Source organism: Ricinus communis, chromosome 6 (assembly GCF_019578655.1).
Source record: "Ricinus communis isolate WT05 ecotype wild-type chromosome 6, ASM1957865v1, whole genome shotgun sequence".
Lineage (NCBI taxonomy): Eukaryota > Viridiplantae > Streptophyta > Magnoliopsida > Malpighiales > Euphorbiaceae > Ricinus > Ricinus communis.
In genome coordinates, this window is record NC_063261.1 from 22338209 (window position 1) to 22358625 (window position 20417).

At 35.3% G+C, this 20417-nt stretch overlaps 5 protein-coding genes and 1 long non-coding RNA gene across 7 annotated transcripts in view; 4 read left to right on the forward strand and 2 right to left on the reverse strand.

The window, feature by feature from the left end:
* Positions 1-2620: 2620 nt before the first annotated feature.
* On the forward strand, positions 2621-6572 carry LOC8270432 (disease resistance RPP13-like protein 4). The gene is made up of 3 exons (XM_048375758.1): positions 2621-2981; positions 3594-5681; positions 6437-6572. The coding sequence occupies exons 1-2, from the start codon at positions 2957-2959 to the stop codon at positions 5672-5674; spliced, it is 2106 nt and encodes a 701-aa protein (XP_048231715.1). The 5' UTR covers positions 2621-2956; the 3' UTR covers positions 5675-5681; positions 6437-6572.
* Positions 5706-8782, forward strand: LOC8270431 (disease resistance RPP13-like protein 4). Its single transcript, XM_002526811.4, has one exon. It carries the CDS (start codon positions 6403-6405, stop codon positions 8563-8565), a length of 2163 nt encoding a protein of 720 aa, XP_002526857.2. The 5' UTR covers positions 5706-6402; the 3' UTR covers positions 8566-8782.
* A 2332-nt stretch (positions 8783-11114) lies between these two features.
* On the reverse strand, positions 11115-12361 carry LOC8270430 (protein SRC2 homolog). The gene has a single exon (XM_002526810.4). It carries the CDS (start codon positions 12218-12220, stop codon positions 11282-11284), a length of 939 nt encoding a protein of 312 aa, XP_002526856.1. The 5' UTR covers positions 12221-12361; the 3' UTR covers positions 11115-11281.
* A 46-nt stretch (positions 12362-12407) lies between these two features.
* LOC112536131 lies at positions 12408-16712 on the forward strand. Of its 2 annotated transcripts, XR_007216360.1 has the most exons (3): positions 12408-12589; positions 12659-12729; positions 15959-16712. It is a non-coding gene; the product is annotated as an uncharacterized LOC112536131 (long non-coding RNA). The 2 variants fall into 2 exon arrangements; XR_007216359.1 differs by lacking the exon at positions 12408-12589 and having other exon boundaries at positions 12596-12729.
* LOC8262752 lies at positions 13155-14187 on the reverse strand. The gene has a single exon (XM_048375759.1). The coding sequence runs from the start codon at positions 13884-13886 to the stop codon at positions 13227-13229; it is 660 nt and encodes a 219-aa protein (XP_048231716.1). The 5' UTR covers positions 13887-14187; the 3' UTR covers positions 13155-13226.
* A 2067-nt stretch (positions 16713-18779) lies between the features above and the next one.
* LOC8262751 (peroxisomal nicotinamide adenine dinucleotide carrier) overlaps positions 18780-20417 on the forward strand; it is a 5707-nt gene continuing 4069 nt past the window's right edge. Inside the window, exons 1-6 of the mRNA XM_002526808.4 lie at positions 18780-19244; positions 19338-19415; positions 19492-19566; positions 19791-19921; positions 20069-20123; positions 20204-20305. Coding sequence (XP_002526854.1) covers positions 19164-19244; positions 19338-19415; positions 19492-19566; positions 19791-19921; positions 20069-20123; positions 20204-20305 — 522 coding nt within the window. The 5' untranslated portion in view covers positions 18780-19163. The remainder of the gene's footprint in view (positions 19245-19337; positions 19416-19491; positions 19567-19790; positions 19922-20068; positions 20124-20203; positions 20306-20417) is intronic.

The following is a 20417-nucleotide window of genomic DNA, read 5'->3' on the forward strand; positions in this document are numbered from 1 at the left end:
TATTTATTAATCTTTAATAATAAAATATCTATATTTCTCCTAAAACAAATTTTGACTTATCACCTACATGGATTAATTAATACTATTTACTCAATTTTCTAATTATTCATGAATAAGAGATTATGGGTCAAATTTAATGATTACATTTTTAATACCTAATGCATCATTCTAACCTAGATATCAGCTAAATGGGCATTATGTAAAAATCATGAACAGGTGGTTATTGAATTAAACAAGTGGATTGTAATGACTCAATGGGTAACTCATTATTAATGCATTTATAAATAGGTACCATCACCCCTATGAAAGCAATGAACAAAGCTATACATTTAAGCATGCATATCTTTATTTGCTCCATTCATTTAACCTTGTTTTCTTTACATATATACAAGCACATATTTGATTCATTTCACAGTCTATATTGCAGTAACCAAGAGCCACTCTCCAACTAGCTACAGGCTTGCTATCGTGCACCCTACCTAGCTAACCCCAATAAAATTCATTGACTATTTGTTTTTTTGACACAGAAAACTCCACCTTGCTACTTCTTGTAATGTAGCTGCACCACTAACTTTTGATTGATATGAATGCACTGTGCAGGCATGGCAACAGATAGCAACGGGGTGGGTGGGGACGGAGAATCATTTTTCTTCCCATTTTTGCGCTAATGGTGAAATTTCTGTCTTTATTTTTGTACATCTTATGAAAAAAGGAGAAAAGATTTCCTTTCCTATTCCTGCAGAATCTTGGCCTAGCGACGGGACAGCTCGGACTCAAAACCAGACTGGAACGCTCAAATTCAAAACCGTGCTCGAACCAGTTTGGAGCTGAGGGGAACCAGTTTAGAGCTGGTGGTTTCTCAACTGGAACCATAACCGTCCATTCCAGTTTCAACCTGCAAAATTTTGTTAATTATCTTAATTTTACTGCTAATTATTTGAAAATTGTTGCATGAATTTCTACTTTTGCTTGAGCAATTTATTTGAAGAGAATCATTATGGTTGTCATTCGTAAAAATAGATTTGTAAATCTTAATATAAAATTACATCATTATAAAAAAATAAAAAAATACACTAATGAAAAAAATAAATTATTTGATCAGAGTTTTTCAATCAGGGTAACAAATTTTTGAAATATCTCCATTCTATGAGTCTTTTTTTATAGTTTTTTTTCATCTAAATTATCCAAATTTCCATTGAAGAAAATAATAAAACTTCCATAAAAAAAGGCGACTTCTATAAAGAAAGACAATAAAATTTTCATAAAAGAAAATATCAAAAGAAGACATACTTAATTAAAAAAAAATCACAATAATGAAATGCCTTTGGAACTAAATTAAATTTATAAAATCTAAAATTATTAAAATAAAAAACTAAAGACATAAATAAAAGAGAGATGAATTCTGATCAAAGACCCGAATTATTCTTTAAACTTCTTTCTTTTTGAAGAATAAAAATGGAGAATAAGAACTTATAGAATAAAAGAAAGAATTTGTGTTGTTATTAATAAAATCTCTCTCTTTTTTATCTTTAATAACTTCTAAAAAGAATACTAGAGAAAATAGTAAGCCTTTTTGCTTTAGGTAGTTACTTCTCAATTTCATGTTTATTTTCCATTCAAAATTAATAAAAGCATTTTGTTGACTATTATCTTTCAATTTAACTCATTTAAGGATATTAAAATTAATAATAAAAACATAATTATTATTGCATTGTAAATTACATTATTCTATCAATACAATTCAACAATATTAAAAGAAAATTTTATTATTCCACTGAGATTTATATTTGTATATTCTTAATTATGCTTATAATTACAATTATAATTATAAACTAAGATGTATTTATTTATTTGGATAATTGAGTGGATTGCAATTGTTTTTTTGGATCAATGGATACTTAAAAATTTATGACAAGACTACGGGCTGCACTTGCAGCGGCAGCAAGGAGGGGGGTTTCTTTCCTCCAAAATCGCCGACGGCCAAGAGAGGAGGAGAAAGTGACGTCGCCGCCGAGGGAGGGGAAAAAAGAGGAGGCTGCAGCGGCAGAAATGGGGGGGTGAGGGAAAAGGAAGAAGAAATGGTGACAGGGAGAGAGAAAAAGATGGAAAAATACAAATGAGTCCTTCCCTCTAAAAAATTGCTACAGTAACACCCTTGACCCAATAAAAATATCGAACTTATAAACAAGTCTAAGTCATAAGTGAAGGCTAAAAATATAAAATAATTGCCACTAATCCCAGTATATAATTTCAGCATAAATTGTCTGAAAATATTAGTATGAGAAGATGTAAACAAGAGATTCCATTACAATGAATTCAAATAAATACCAATATTAATTAGATTAATTTTTTTTATATATTTTAAATGTATGAAATGATCTATAACATTAGTAGATAGAAACTAGAAGAGTCAAAGCTCCTAATCTCATCATCATTAATTTTAATCACTGAAATTATCAATCACGATATCTTTTTTTCTTTCTCTCTTTTCTTTTTTCTCTTTTTCCTTTTGTTAAAGAATTTGTGAAATTACTACTAAACTAAGCATTAGTTTCATACTACTTTTTTATTAGTATAATTATCAGTAGATGATAAGTTGCATTCCTATCATATGATAATTAAGGAAAAAATGAAATCAAAATAACCATGACATCCTTACTGCTACTAAGCTTCAATCGAACTCCAACATTTCTTGACGCTGGCCCATTAAAAGCATCAAAATGCAAAAGCTTCTTCATCTGAGATTGGAGATTCGTAGCCCAAACCCAAATGGAAAATTAAGAAGAAACTTATCAGACCCTAATCATTACTGTTCAGGGTCCGGTAAAAATATGGAAAATGAAAAGGACAGGGACAAATAAAGATAACATTTCAAGAAAAGTGACAGTGACAGTGTGCTTCCCTAACAGGCGGAGAACTCGCTCTTTTTGAGCTTTCAATTTTCAAGTCAGTGGAAATGTGGAATCAACCATTAACTCCAGGTTCGTATCTGAATCTCCTTAAAAACATATATTGATAGTTGACTTGGATGTTTTTTTTTTTTTTCTCGAACAAGAGTTGACTTGGAAGTTCAGATAATGGGTATTAGTGGTTGAGTAGTATTAGTGTTTCTGAATGAGGTTAGTGTTGGATTTGATTGCTAATGAAGTTCGGATAAGCATCCTGTGTCTGGTTTTTTTGAGCATGATAACCGCATAACTTATAGAACTTACCTTAATTGCCTATCAAAACCATATCCAAAAAGTTGTGATTTTTCTGGAAATGTTCAGAGGCTGTTCTTTTCTCTTGGTTTTCTCTTGAGTTCTAATGTTTGATGTGTTCCTGTAACTATTAGCTCAATTGTACTGGACTCGTAGCTATGTCTTCCTGTGACTTTCATCAATTGATTTCTACTATATCTAATGGCTCAAACTTTTGTATCATATTACTTTTTTTAATCCTGTATTCTCCCTCTTAATCATAATTAATGATATTTTTCTTATTCACTTTCAATCTATAAAATAACTTAATTACTATAATTATGGAAATAAGATAGTTTCCTGATCTTCCAAAAGGTTTTTGAGTTTAACATCCGTCTCCTTAATTTGCTACAGTTACATCCTCAATTAATGATGCCTTGAACACTTCCCAAATCACCGAATACATCCAAAATTTGATTAGTCTCTTCTCCAGTGCCAAGGCTTTAATTCTTTTATCTCTTGCAACTGCCAATAGCACCACAAGCCACAACAGCGATCATGCTGGTAGAAGAAGTAATACTAACATCAACTATCGGCAATTGCATGATCAGATGACTAAATGGGAAGCAGATCTAATTTATATTAGAAGTGCAATTGGCAATTACCAAGATTTACTACTTAAAGTCAGGATTCAATTCGATACTCTTTGGCAACAGGGACAATTAATGAATCGCGATTTGAGCAATGTAATGCAGGACCCTGATAGCATTAGTACCTTAAGAGCAAAGGAAATCCAAACCAATGGTATGATAGTCTCTGAAATGATAATGAAGCTGAAACATCATCTCCCATATCCGCAAAAAATGGACTTGGGTAGTCATGGTCGTGGTGTCAAGACTGTCCGTAATGTTCGCAATCTGCTTAATGTGTTACTTGAATTGGAAGCTTATCAACAATTTCGAGGTTGGTCAACTCTAGAACATTTTGAGGAGAAATTTGAGCGCCTTCCTCAAAAATGTCAGCATTGTTTATTGTGCTTTTCTGTCTTCCCGGAAGGTGCCGTTGTAAGCAGAAGGATGCTAATGTATTGGTGGCTTGGAGAGGGCTTCATCGACCTTGCACTTCGTAACATGACTGATTATGTATTGATCAAATTCTCGGAAGAGGGCTATATTCAACCTGTTCTCAAGGAGCAGCGATTGATTGGATTCAGGATGCATGCACTGATCCGTTTTGCAGTGATTTTCCTGGCTGAGAAACTTGGGTTTTTCAGTTTTGATTCAACATGGAATCCCACAGGGGATTTCTTATTTTGTGGAAGAGCTGTTTTGGTGGAAAATGAAGAGGGAAATTCCCGGGATATGGTAATGAGTTTGAATCCGGAAAAGCTGATCACTTTAATTAATATCAGTGACCGTTTTCCAGATTTGGAAGTGAAATGGTTCTTAAAAATGAGAAATATTAAAGTTCTTTGCTTAGGAAGGTGGGAGGAGAATACTACGAGTCACATTGAAGTAGAGGACACCAAATTCCTCAACGGTTTGAAGAATATGAAGCATCTTGAGTTTCTCAGCCTTCAAGGTGTCTCTAGAGTTTGCAGGCTCCCTGACAATGTCACCAAGCTTATAAATCTGAGAACTTTGGATCTTAAAGCATGCCATAACTTGGAGGCACTTCCAGACTCGATAGGGTCACTCCGAAACCTCGCACACCTTGACATTTCCGAATGCTACTTGCTAGATCGCATGCCCAAAGGGATAGAATTGCTCTCGCAACTTGAAGTCCTTAAAGGTTTTGTAGTTACTGACAAGAAAATGAGAGGTGCAGGTTCTATTTCTGATTTATCGAGATTATTACAGCTGAGGAAATTGAGCATCAATGCAACTAAAAGGGATTTCCCTACGGCTGAAGAGCTGGATGCTCTCCAGGGCTGCATATCACTTCAAAAACTAACAATTGTGTGGGCTGGGACATCTGACGCCAAGCCAGTGGTAAGGTCAAGTGGCTTGAAAAGACTGAATAGATCATTTGCATTTGCACGAAAGAACAACCGGCTGAATAGAGCCTCAACTGTGATAGGCAGAGAGTCAATGGCTTCAGGGGGTCCTAAACTTCCTGTGCACTTGAAGAAACTGGATCTGCAGTGTTTCCCAGAGACTGAAGCTCCTTCTTGGCTAATGCCTAGCAAACTCGAGTCCCTTGAAAAACTATATATCAGAGGAGGGAAACTCCAATTTCTGAATGAAGCTGGGGACGAGGGTCCTAAGTGGAATGTTATGATACTACGTCTGAAATTCTCGACCGAGTTGAGTATGCATTGGAGAGAAGTGCAAAGTACTTTTCCAGAGTTGATTTATTTGGAGAAAGTTGACTGCCCGAATCTGACTTTCTTCCCTTGCGATGAGAATGGAATATGGCTGAACTCGGAAATGCTACCACAGCGATCATTGGCATTAGGACTCCGTTGGTCTTTCCTTTCTACTCAGCCCACATGACAAAAAGGTAAAACGCTCGAGTGCAGTTGAGAGTATAAAAGTTGTCCGGTTCGGTATAGAACGAGAATCATTTTTAATTGTTATTAGAAAAAATAATAATATTTAGTTTGTTATTATTATATATTTAATAGAATACATAAAAGTAATATAGATATAAATAGCAATTATACATCGTTTAATTTGATTTTTATGAAAATGAAAACATTATTCTTTAAAGAGGAGGAAGAGGAAATGCACACATCGCCATTAATGGAGTCCTATTTTTAGTTTTACCCTTTTTCTTTTGGCGAGAGTGAGAAATATGATTCCATTGACAAACCAGTAAGCCCCTTTTTCTAATCATGGCCTGAATTTTGAGATTAAATTTTGGTGGTGGACCCTCTAAATCTCTAATTCCAAGATATTTAGGTGTTTTTCTTTTTTCATTATCATTGTGAGCGTAAATTGAATATCATATACAAACAACTCAATTGTAATATCATTATCATATGCATTATTGGGGGAAAAACGAAATCAATTTCATGAGAAGCCATCTGTTTGAGTTGACGAAGACAAATCTTGACACGCTTTCTACCTCCAATTTTGACGAAGAATTCCTTCCAATAAATCAACCCGTAGAACTAACTTCTGTGTGCTAAAAGTCTTTTCAGTCTTTCCTTCATCACCACCACACATCTCCTCATTGCTTCACTTTCATCAGTCAATTAATCTGGTCTTCCACAGCAGTCATGTCCTCACCGATTGATGGGGTAGCTTTTGCAGAATCAAGTAGTGCCAATGATGCCCTGACCACTTCGCACATTATCGACTCCATCCAAATTTTGATTAGTCTCTTCTCAACCGCCAAGGCTTTGATTACTTCATCTCTGCCAACTGCCAGTAGCACCACCGCCACCATAAGCCAGGACAACAATCATGCTAGCAGCAGCAGCAACACTAACATCGAGTATCAACAGTGGCCTGATCAGATGACTAAATGGGTTGCGGATCTAATTTATATCAGAAATGCATCTGGCAATCTCCAAGATTTGCTACTTAAAGTCAGGATGCAATTCGATGCTCTTCGGCAACAGGGACAAAAACTAAATCTTGATTTGGGCATTTTAATGCAGAATCCTAATAGCATCAGTGCCTTAAGAGCAAAGGAAATCCAAACCAATGTCCTGACAGTCACTGAGATTATAATGAGGTTGAAACATCACATCCCATACCCACAAAAAATGAACTTGGGTAGCCATGGTAATGGTGTCAGGAGTGTCCGTAATGTGCGAGATCTATTTGATGTGTTGCTTCAATTGGAAGCTTATCAACAATTTCGGGGTTGGTCCGCTTTAGAATATTTTGAGGAAACTTTTGAGCGCCTTACGCCAAGCTATCAGCACTGTTTGTTGTGCTTTTCTGTGTTCCCTGAAGGCGCCGTTGTAAGCAAAAGGATGCTAATGTATTGGTGGGTGGGAGAGGGCTTCATCTTCCCTGCAGTTAATAACTATGATGATACTGCTGATGAAATTTTGAGCGTATTTTTCAAGAAGGACTACATTCAACCTGTTATCGAGCAGCAGAGATTGGTTGGATTTAGGATGCATGCACTGATCCGTTTTGCAGTAGTTTTCCTGGCAGAAAAACTTGGGTTTTTCAATTTTAATTCAACATGGAATCCCACGGGGGATTTCTTATCTTGTGGAAGAGCTATTATGGTAGAAAATGCAGAAGGAAATTCTCGGGATATAATAATGAGTTTGAATCCGGAAAAACTTATCACTTTGTTCAATATCAGTGACCGTTTTCCAGACTTCAAAGTGAAGTGGTTCTTGAAGATGAGAAATGTTAAAGTTCTTTGCCTGGGAAGGTGCGCCGATCCTACAAGTCACATTGAAGTAGAGGACACCAAATTTCTGAAGGGATTGAAGAATATGAGGCATCTCACGTCTCTCAGCCTTCAAGGTGTCTCTAGAATTGAAAGGCTTCCTAATGATGTTACCAAGCTTATAAATCTGAGAACTTTGGATCTTAAAGCATGCCATAACTTGGAGGCACTTCCAGACTCGATAGGATCACTCCGAAACCTCACACATCTTGACATTTCTGAGTGCTACTTGCTAGATCGCATGCCCAAAGGGATAGAATTGCTCTGGCAACTTCAAGTCCTCAAAGGTTTTGTAGTTACCGATAAGAAAATGAAGGGTGCAGGTTCTCTTTCTGATTTATCGAGATTATCTTATCTGAGGAAATTGAGCATCAGCACAACTAAAAGGGATTTCCCTACGGCCAAAGAGCTGGATGCCCTCCAGGATTGTAAGTCGCTCCAAAAGCTAACAATTATTTGGGCTGGGACATCTGATGCCAAACAATTGACGAGGCCGAGTGCCTTGAAAGGATTGAGTAGATCAAATGCATTTGGACGAAAGAATGACCAGCTGAATAGAGCCTTGACTTTAGTTAACGAAGAGTCAATTATGGCTTTGAGTCCTAAACTTCCCAAGACTTTGGAGAAACTAGATCTCCAGTTTTTTCCAGGAACTGAAGCTCCTTCGTGGCTAATGCCTAGCAAACTCAAGTACCTTGAAAAACTATACATCAGTGGAGGGAATCTCCAAGGCCTGAATCAAGCTGAGGATGAGTGTCATAAGTGGAATGTTAAGATACTATGTCTGAAATCCTTGCCTGAATTGAGTATGCATTGGAAGGAACTACAAGATGCATTTCCGAAGTTGGTTTATCTAGAGAAAGATAATTGCCCTAATCTGACTTTCTTCCCTTGCGAAGAGAATGGAGTATGGCAGAACAGGAAACTCCTAGCTTTACTATCACAGGTGTACAGATATGAGGAGTACAGGTTAGGACTCCGTTGGTCTTTCCTTCTTACTAAGCCCTCATTTGAGTTTGATTAAGTCATCGATTTCATTGCATTTGTACGCATTGGTTTATCTTGTGAGCCTATGAGGTGCTAACTCCTGCATATGTCTTCCCTAATCTAGATATATATAGTAGCATTTGTGAGATGGTATTTTTCTTTTGTTTCAAATGTTCGGGTCATTTCAAAGAACTTATGTTATATTTGAAAGAAAAGTTGAGGTGAGGGTATAATAAAATTTCTACTTAAGATGATGTCTGTTATTTTTCTTTTCTTTTTTGCGTCTCTTTTCAGAATTTGGACCGCTTGCTGTCGTATAATCTTATATACTGATGAATTAGTTGTCACAGTTTCCAACCCAAGTTCTACATGGGTTTAGACAGTTCAAATTGGAACTCTTGTGTTAGGTTGGCTGTTTGCAGCTACCTTGATTTTTACAAGTACATTCCTTCGTGGTTCTTATCTAATCCCATTTTCAGTTTGTAATGATATCGCTCACTGCTAATGTGAATAAGTAAAGTTCGTTCAAAGTGTACAATGGATTTCACCAATTATGTCCAAACCTATTTCGAAACGGCTCAGTGGGTAAAATCACATATGGCATTAATCGCCTGATAGGATCAGTTCTTATAATTCATAATAAAAATTAACGGACCTGCTGCACTATGCATCCCAATGACAAGAGTATTTAGTAAGAGCTAAACTTGCAAAACAAAACAATTGGGACATAATTTTTGAAAAGGAGAGCACAATACCATCAAGAGAGGAAGTGGTAGAAGGAAGGAAAAGGAGAATAACCATCACTAGGAAGAGTATACGCACTTATCAAGATCTGTACGCAAGGACCATCCAACCAGACATCGAGAAGTACCCACTTCGGTTTAGTGAACTGGGTGCTCTTCCAACTTACTTACGTACACTTTCACCTCCCAATAAGCTAAATTAGTTCTACTCTATACACTTTCAGCTTCTAAGGAACTAAAATTACTGATTATGCATGTAAACTGGAAAAGCACTTTCAGCTTCTAAGGAACTAAAATTACTGATTATGCCTGTAAACTAGAAAAGCAGCAGCCCATTAGCTCCATTACCTATATATGCAAATAAACTTTTTAGTGACATTCAGCTATAGAAAAAGTGAGTGGCGGGGGATTCTGATATGGCAAATAGCATAAACAGTGACAATCAACCAATTCCCATTGCTGTCCCTCTTTTCAAAGTTTTAAATGACATGACAATGGGCATGAAGCAGTAACCCAAAGAGTATGAATAATAAGTTTTCCTAGGCCTTGAAGAAAATAAATCAACCACCTCACTTCTACACATTTAGTTTTTTACTGCTATTTTTGCCACTCCATTGTCCAAGGTTGTTATTTCCCATAGACTCCTTACCACATATAAATAACAAAGTTCTCTTAATCAAAGAAACTTAATATAAAAGTTCGACCGAGCACATGCTTGTTAAACTTTAACTTGTGAGTGTACGCTCCCGAGAGAGAGAGAGAGAGAGAGAGAGAGAGAGAGGGAGTTCATCACTACTGAAAAATACCTTTGTGTTCAGTGTTCAGGTTCTGCCCTAGGTACAATGAGAATTCATTATACTGCAATAATCCATATCAATAACTTAAATAACAGTAAAGAACAAACAATTACCATGCTCAACCAGATAACACCTAAAAACCTTTTTTCAAATGAACTTCCTATTCTTCCAGTTTTCAGCTTCTAAGAAACTAAGCTACTGGTACACTTTTAAACTTTTAATTAGTAGCTCCCTCATGAACACCGCATTATTGTTCTTATTTATACCAATCAGTAAATGGGAAAAGAAACACTACAAGTTCATAAAATTAAAACTTTAAAACCTTGTTTGGAATGAACCTATCCAAGATCAATTGAATCCTTACAGGATCATATCATGTGTTGCATGATTTCATTTCTTTCAAAATGCCTTTTTTCTTAAAGTTGAAAGAATTGAATTCTAAACAGAAGCAACTGAGGTAATATTCGGTTTGAGAGATCTTGACAAGGGATTTTGTAAAATCCAGTGCTTGGATGTGAATCAAATGACAAAATCCATGAACATTATCTACCAAAATCTATCAAAGTGATGGATTCTAAAACACCCACCTCTTATTTTGCCAAATCCTTATTTTAATGAATGAGAGATGCTATCCAAGTTTTTTTATTCCAAAATTGCTCTTGAATTTCATCGGTTTCATATGCATGATAAGCAAGTTAAAATAGAATGAAAAACCTAGTTTCTTATTTCCATGAATTTTAAGTCCTGAATCCAAACAAAGCCTGACTTGAATTCTTGCATGTTTAGACTTCCCAACCACTAAAAGAGCACAAGAAAAAATGATAAAACATCTGAAGGAGAAAGAATTTGAGGTCAACAAGAGGACAAAGATAGGAGCACAGATTTTCGAAAAAAAAAACAGCTAAGCTAAACACTTTAAGATAGTAAGCAACCAATTAAGTAAGCCAAAACAAAACAGTAAAACAAATACATAGATTATTAGCAGTTAGGATACATGAAGTAGAGTTAGGATACACATAAGCTAACACTCATATCAACGCCAAAAGTAGCAGAACAAAGTTTTTATTGATGCTTCAAATATACCAAGTAATACTAAAATCTTGACATCCCAAATACTGCCACATAGATTATACATACACATACTTATATACCTTAAAAACCACAAAACAAAACAAACATAAATTTATATTAGTTAAAGATCCCTCACCAAACTTCAATAATCAACGCGATAATCACTATAATCATCACGGCTACCAGCAATGTCATGCTCAACTCTCTCAGCAATCTTCTCTTCTTCATATTTCAATCCTTCTTCTATTGCAATCCCACCTAAAGCCCCAGCAATTGCACCCACAGCTAATCCTGTCCCGAACCCTGCTTTCCCTCCTACTCCTCTCTGTCTCTGATCATACGGCGACGCGGGTGCAGAAACAGAGTAATCAACAGGAGCAGAGGGCCCACCACTATAACCGCTGTTATTCCTGTCAAATAAAGGCCTGGGTGGCATCGGCGGGGCCGAGTAGTATCCCGAATAATAAGGAGATGGTGCAGTATACGTGTCATGATGATACGATGAGTACTGAAGCGATGGTGGTGGTGGTGGTGGTGATGCTGTCCCATACCTATAGTCACGCGGGGCTGGTGGCATAGGGGCGGTATTGTAATAATAACTTTGTGGAGGAGTAATATGATAATCTTGTACCTGTGGGGGTGGCGGCGGCGGCGGCAAAGGCCGTTCTCTAAAACCAATCTTTATCCTTATCTTACCTTGAGGACGACCAGAAGGTCGGGTCAGCTCAAATGTTCGTATACGGGTCGAGTCATCTGGGTCGAATAAGTCCTTCAACCCGACCCGGAGAGTTCCGACGAGTGGTTTCGGTGTTTCGCTGGGCTTGGAATGGAAGATCTCGAGGGTGAAATACGAATCATGTAGGGGGAGTGAGAGTGGAAGAGTAAATCGCTCGTTCCAAACGGGTCGGGTCGAGCCGGAATCGTCTGATTTGGTAGCAAGTCTTCGGTCTGGGTCGACCCAGAAGACAGCATAGGCTTTGAGGTCCCCATTTTTCCAGTTGACGTTTTTGAGATGCTTGGCTGAGACTATCGTGAGATCGAGATCGAGCGGTTTTGGTGGCGGTGGACGGGAAGTTGCCATGAGGTTTGAGGGGAGGCTAATTTACGCCGGTGGTTTATGTGCCGCGCAGAATAAGGAGATAGAGAAAACTAGAGAAGAACTAGGAGAGAGAGAGAGAAAGAGAGAGAGATGCAGAGAAGTGAGATATTTGGGAGGAGTAACTGGGCAACAGGATGACGGTTTTACCCTTGAGGTTGTTTTTGTCTTTTTACTCTAAGGCATATCTGCGTAGTATTAAACGACCAGTCGAGACCATTATCCATATAGAACAGTTGAACACAATCCTTTTCATATGCGTAGTCGTCTGAATTAAACGATTATTCGTATTTAGGGACAGGTTAAACGTGATGTCGTAATTTGTTCGCTTATTGGGGGAAAAACACCGGACAGGTGTGTTTGTGTCGTTCTCTTTCGAGAGAATGTTAAATCAGTTGCTAACTTGATAAAACTTTGGATCAGGTTTTGGGCTTGGAGTGGAATCGAAGATGCAAAACGATGCTGATACATATTGGTTGCAACAACAACTTCAGGTTTTCAAATTTTTTTCAGATTTTTTTTTTTATATATAATTTAGCTTTCATTTCTCAATTAATTATGTTCAGGTCTATTTTGTAGTTTCAATCTTATAGTGTTAATTTCTTTTCAAGAAACAGGTCATAAATGGGAATGATATTTCTTTCTTTCTCTTATTTGGTCTATTTCAGCCATAATTCCTCCCAGTCTCGGGGTTTCCGTCGTGTTTGATTTTAAATTCTCGAATGGGTTTATGCTGAGTTGTTAGATCAGGTAAAAGAAATTGTCTACTGAGGGGTTCATGTTGATGAACATAAGTAGAAATGATAAAGGAAATTAAAAGAAATGCAAAACACTGTAAGGTGAAACACGGAACTGAGCATAGATGTCATCATTAAACTGCGAAACAAAATACAAATGTCTTTCTAATAAGTAAGAAAAATACTTAAAGCTGCTGAAGGCATGACTGAAGATTAACAAACTAGTTATGCTGACTGGAGGATTAACAAACTAGTTATGCTTTTCTAACCTTTCTTAGTTCCATTGCTAGTCTGATGTGCCCCTGAACCCTGCAACCTGGACCTTCAGGCCTCACAAGTTCAAAAGACCCCTCAATTTTGGTTGACAGTTCAGGCAAAGGGAGCCGTACCCTGCCCACCAACACCTCGCCTGTGGATGTTCCTGGATCAATCTTTGAGCAAGTCCTAATTACCTCCACATACAAAAACCTACAATCCATAGGATTTTCCAATAGGATGCGGAATTTTTTGTTCCATTCAGGATTTGGTAGACCGTACACTTCTGGGGTCATACATAAGGTTCCAATCTCAACCCAAAATTCAACCTTATAAGTCCTATATGTTATAGGACTCATCATAGGGTCGTCTATCCCCTCAGCATGGAAAATGGATAGAATTAAAGCAATATCACGGTCATCTTCATATACAGTTTTCTTTTTCCACATTCTTGAATCGTAATCGTCCTCACAATTACTTCCGATACTCTCTTTATGGTAATCGTCGGCAGTCTCTTTGGTAAAACCGCTTCCAATGCTCTCTTGGTCGCAATCACTTCCAATGCTCTCTTTCTCGCAATCACTTCCGACACTCTCTTTCACAAAATTGCTTCCTATGCTCTCCATTTCAACCTGTTTGAAGGAAATGTAAATAAACATAGTGAAAATATCCTTTTTTATGCTTTTTATGGAAAATTTGTGGAATTAATAAGGAAGAACTTTAATTTGTTGGGTCAAGCCCACATTACCTGTATTGGCCGGTAAAAAAGATGATGGGAGGATTAAAATAGTTGTCTTGGAGAGAATATATATTATTCTGCTAGTGTAGTTTACATGGAAGGTATTGAGGGCCTTATTCTTGAGTGTGGTCATTGGCTAATGGGAAAAGTGATAGAAGGAGATTAAATGAGGGATTTTATTGGAATAGTGAAGGTATGCTATTAGTGTGACTTGTGTGAGAATACAACTACTGACAGCCATTAGAAATTTTCTCGATAATAAGAAATGATATAAGATCAATATTATTTTATCACATGCCTTTACTATTCCAATGAGAATCACTTCTCTAATAAGTAAAAATTAAATAAAATTTTTTGACCCAGGGTCAAAATTAGAATTTTCCTCTTGCTAGTATAACGTAGGACCACTATGGTTAAATTTTTTGAGTGTGTGTTGAAATGGCACTACAAAATTTTTTGAGTGTGTTGAAATGGCACTACATGTTAAGAAAATTTAATTGTAATCAGCTTGATATGAACATGTTGCGAACGAAATATAGAAGAAAATCTAGAAAAAAAGGCAAATGAATCACTAGTAATAAATAACTGAAGTCATCCGTATCTGCGTCATTTGTCTCTTGTACAGAGATATGTGTTGACTTGTTTCCTTCTTTTAAAAGGTAATTATTTTTCTAGAATAAGTATTTTTTTCTCTTAATGGGAAATGTGGATTGTTTTTTTACTTCTACTCTCGAAAGTATAGAGTAAACAGTTATATTTACTCTATCTCGTATGAAGCAAATGGTTATATTTATTTCTAGAACGTGATTATCTTTTTTAAGAGACAATAAAGTTTGATCACATTCATGTTGTTGGAGATAAAGTTAGTAGTAGATCTAGGGGTAACATGTAGAGAAGTAGCAGGATAGAATTAAGGCCTTACATCTTTTTAATAGTGCAGCCATGAACTGTTTCAAATGGAGAAAACAGATCCATATATTTAACCAACCCCAACAAGTTTGACATTAAGGTTACTGTGAGTAAATGATTATTTTGTTGGTAGATCATTTTACATATTGTGAGTTTGTCTGAGAAATCGAAATGTACGGAAAATCTACCAAGTAATATTATTTACTTGCAGTTAATTTGTTTTTGGTTGTACAAACGTATATTGATAAGCAAATGATATTGTGAATGGATGAATTGCTGGTAGGATTTTTGCCTATGCGCCTACTTTTATAAAATAAGTCATTGATAAGTGGAGGACTTACCTTCAATAAGTTTATTGTTAATAGGATATTATTCCAATGAGCAAATGACTTATCATTCACTGTCAATGCGTAGTCTTAATACCAATTTCTTGCTGTCATTTGTGACATTATGAGTGATTCAGCCTGTGGGTGGCATGTAAGTTTAGAGCTGATGTTGTATTTAGAAAGGAGATAAATAAGTAAAGATTAAAATAAAATTGAACCAAATGAGCTAGCTGAGTTTTGAAGCATATTGTTAATCAGTTTAATGAGTTTGGTTTTGATTGACATGTCTTAAGGAAACCCTATATTCACATGACTCCACCAAAATTCAGTGGTTTGATTTGGTCTGTTTCCATTATGTTTGATCAGTAAAAGTTTTTTTTGCTATGGTCTGGTTTATCCTTCTGTGTTGAAGAACGTTCAATGTTAAAATTCTCTCTTGTTGGTATGCTGTTTTTATTTCTTTTTAATTGTTAAGGAGACAGGGGAAAGAAAATATACATTGTGGAAAATCATTAATGTGAATTGATAAGCTATAAGACTTGGTTTTGGAAAGACTTCCTCTAGTGTAGATAATGGCTGAGGTATTGGAGAAATGAATAATGATTATTAATGTGGCTCTGATGGTGACTAATGACATTTGGGACACTGATTCTTTTGAGTGTGCTCTAGGGTTTAGGCAAATGCAAGTTCCTTTCTTATTCTTTTTTAGGTTAGTGTTGGCATAACTTTTAAGTGATTTGATAATAAATTCTTACAGAGAAGGAGAATGATAGATAGTGTAACACCAGGGCGCATGTTGCCTTTCATAAGCAATTGTAGCATTGATCCACAGCTCAGTTTAAGCTATTTGGGGTAAATATTTGTAAGCTCCCATATTGTTGAAGTCTTGAGACTTGTTTATATATTTCTATGTTTTCTTTGATATGACTAAATCTTTTGAGAATTAACAACTCTTTTGCAAATAGAATCAGCAACTCTCTTTTTCAAATAAAAGATACTTCATCTGCCTGACGGAAAATTATTATTGTTACCATTTATGTTCCAATGTGATTCTTTAATATCAGTATCTATGTCTTCTCCACACATAATATTAGTGCTTAAACACTTCAATTAGTTGTTGTAGCTTGTTTTCAATGCTGCGTCTCTGGGGAAAACGAAGCAGGTTGTCTATGTTGCATCCATGTTTCAATACTGGCCATCCCATGCGATGAATTGCGGATAACAGTCATGGCAAATTTCTGGTTCTGACTAAGAACTACAGTAATCTGGGTATTTGTATGCTTTAGTGAGATTGATCATTTTGGTCTTTTGATAAATCGGAGCGAGTGCATTGCATGTATTTAGAATCCTGTTTGTTAAAACTGCTAGTTTAGTCTTGAATTTTATCATTTCAAGTGATGGTCAAATGCCTATTTTTCTCTCATTTGACTAATTCGTTTAAAATTCATATAGATGTATTTGTACAGTATAACATTATAAAAAAAATTTATGTGGGGATTTTGCACTTCAAATGAAGTCTTAATGCAGAAAAGGGGAATTCAAAAGGGAATTCTCAATTTTTTGTTTTTTTGTTTAGAATTTCTAAATTCTATTAGACCTAAGCTGTTTTTATAAAATATTGGAGATTACCGGACTTGAATTGTGGAATTCAATAGGTTAAAGAAGAGAAAAGGATTACTTTACATTATGATGACCAATTAGTGTGAAGCAATTGGACTTTTCTTTTATCTGGGAATTGTTATGGCAAAGTCTACAAATAAGGTTATGTACTCTGGCAAAAAGTTTAATATATTTGAAAATGGTTATAGTTTTGCTCAAGCCTCTGCAAGTGTGGAGCTTTACCGAGTTGTTATTGCTTAGATGGCGTCTTGTTTTTTTTTTTTTTTGGTACAAAAGAGAGGTGCCTAAGCACTAAGGACAAACAAAGCGAGACCTTGGAATAAAACATCCTCAATGCTGGCTGGAGGATCATCGAAAACATGAAGGCCTAAGTGCAAAATTACCAGCCATATTAGCAAGGAAGTCGGCAGATAAATTAGCCTCCCTATAAACATGAAGTCTTCATGAGGTTTTTGATACCCATAACCAGGGCAGGATGCAAACTTATTTCTGCAGAATCCTTATCAAGCATTTGACAAACACATACTCAACCAAAACCATTAGAAACCCTTTGTCCAAACCCACCATCAAACCTTGGTAGATATCCTATGTTTCTGCATCAGTAATAGAGCAAATCCCAATCTTCAAAGCAAAACCCCACTTTCAATTGCCATTACTGTCTCGCATGAGACCACCTGGAGACGCGATGCCGTTACTAGCCATGAAATTACCAGCTTTATTAACGTACAGCAGGCCCATGTAGGCATTTTCCAATTTAGTTGAAATTTTATATCAATTTAGACTTTGGAGGAAAGAAATAAGAGCCCTAATTAAAATAACAAACTAATACCATACCAAAAATCAAGAGATAAATAGTAGTTAATGATTATATAATAAAAAAATAATTTTAAATGTGAAACGATAATTAGTATAATATAAAAAAAATACAGAATACAAAATTATCCCTAAATTAGTATTTTTAATATTTAATATTTTATTCACTAATTATAAGAGATTCAGTTGTAATGCAATTCTTCTTTAAATTGTTTCACCAAACGTAATGACTATGTTTGTTGGGTTTTTTTCTTCCACAAAATAGTTTTCTTCATTAATGGACGACTGGTCCTCCGTCCTCTCTGATTTCCTAAAGTTAAAAAGAAAAAGAGAAAAGGTAAAATCAAGCTTTTTTTTTTTTTTAAACTGTAAAATAGATTTCCAATTTTGTCAAATTCTATGATCCTGGTTAAAATAGCCATAAATTTTCAATATATATTCTTTTTCTATTATGTATTTATATTTTTACAACATAAAATTAGCACTAATATTATATGGATAAATAGAATTAACAAATTGAATATCTTTATAAACCTTTCTCATAAAATTTAGAGGCAGGTGTATATATATATATATATATATATATATATATAATAGAAATAGATGATTTTTCTTGTTAGTATTTGATTTATTATAAAATATTTTAAAATTTATTGATGAGAGTCTTATTTTTTTCCTTAAGAAATAATTTTTATTAATTTGTATAAAATTTAAGAAAAATAAATTAAAATATGGTCTAACATATAAGATATTAATGTCATTCGAAATTTCATATGTAAGAAATATAATAATTAAAAATAATTAATCAATTATTAATGCTATAATTAAGAAGGTTCAAAGATGATTTTGCTTGATTTATGTATAACTCTTTATTAAATTCCATTGAAATTTTATTTTTCAATAAAACTAAAACTCATAAAAAATTATATATCGAGAAATGGAATAATATAATATTTCTAATTGACCTTTATTTCAACTTCAAAATTTGGATATCAAACTTGATTATTAATTATACTTTTCACAAAAAAAAATGAGTTTATGAAATATACAAACGTCTTTTTTCGAAACTAAAATAACACATAAATGTAAAATGCAGCAGAAATAAATAAAAGAAAAAAAAAGGATATAAAATTGTTACAAAACTGATTCTAATTCTGATTCTTGGGATTTGGAAACAAAGGATAGCGTTAGAAATGGTGACGACGATGTACCGTCGCGAAAAATACACAAACACGACGAAACTATAATAAGTGCAACAACAGCAACATCAACCAACCTCATTACAGCTTTTGCTGCTTTCTTGAACGAAACAACTTCAATTTTACATATAATATACCCACACTTCTGAAAGCGACTCCCATCACTATCTCTCTCTCTCTCTTCACATTTCTTCGCTTCTTCCGACTCTCTTTCTCTTTACTATTAGATCTCCGTTGATCCTTTTTTTTTATTTTCATTTCTCTCACTTTTCTCGGGAAAATTAGAAGCTCGATTTCGTTATTAAGTTTTCTCGAGAGACTTTGTTTAACATGTCTGACGCTTTGATCAATGGTCTCGCCGGTGCTGGCGGCGGGATCATCGCTCAGCTCATCACCTATCCTCTCCAAACTGTATTATTCTATTCCTGTTTCCCTTTCTCGTAAACAAAAAAGATTTTAGCATGAATTTGAAATTGTTTTTTGTCCTTGACTTTAATTTTATAGGTAAATACGCGGCAGCAAACAGACCGTGATCCAAAGAAGGAGCAGAGAAAGCTCGGTACTATAGAGCAAATGTGTCAGGTTTCTCTCTGTTAAAAATATCTTCTTAGCTGTTCGTTTGATGTTTGTTATTTTTTTTAATTGGATGATTTTGTAGGTTGTAAAGAATGAAGGATGGGAACGATTGTATGGAGGATTAACTCCGTCTCTTGTAGGCACAGCTGCATCTCAGGTATTTGTGTGTGTGTGTTTATTTATTTCTTTTTAACCAATTGTTAGTGTAATTGCAATTTTTTTTGGTTTATTTTTTAGTCAAAAAATAGCAAAACTAAGAAGATAAAGCTTTGTTTAGTAGCTGATAATAAGTCTTATGATATTTGGCATGGTGGAAATATGGGTCAGTTTTGTTTAGATTTGCAATTTCTTATCTGGTTGTCATTTCTTTTTATGATACAGGGTGTTTACTATTATTTCTATCAAATATTCAGGGATAAAGCTGAAGCTATTGCACTTGAACATAAGAGAAAAGGAATTGGTGATGGATCAGTTGGAATGTTTTCATCACTTGTAGTGGCTGCTCTGGCTGGGTAATTTTCTTTCTTTTCGTTATGAATGCTAAATATGCTAGAATGATTCTTTTGAGATTCCATCAGCATCTTTCTTATGTTGACATCCTTTGCCTTGAGGATTCTTTTGGTTTCACACTTAAAGCACTTTTTGCCTTCGTTGTGCAGGTGCGTAAATGTGCTATTAACAAATCCCATTTGGGTAGTTGTTACACGTATGCAGGTAAAATACTTGCTGACATTTCAAATTTCTCTGTGAAATTGCCCGACTGACCTGCTGAGCCATACTACTTTATTCTGCAGACACATACAAAAGCATCAAAGAAGTTCAAGACTCTATCAGTTGCTGAGAATGATACTTTTTTTGATGCAGTTGAGCCTCCTCCCTTCAGAACTAGTCATGCGGTAGGTGCAGTCAAATGATCATTTTATCAGTCTTGTGTACTTATCTTAGGCATGAAACACTCAGAATTTCCCTCCTAATGGATACTATAGAAGTTTGTTTTATGTGAATTAT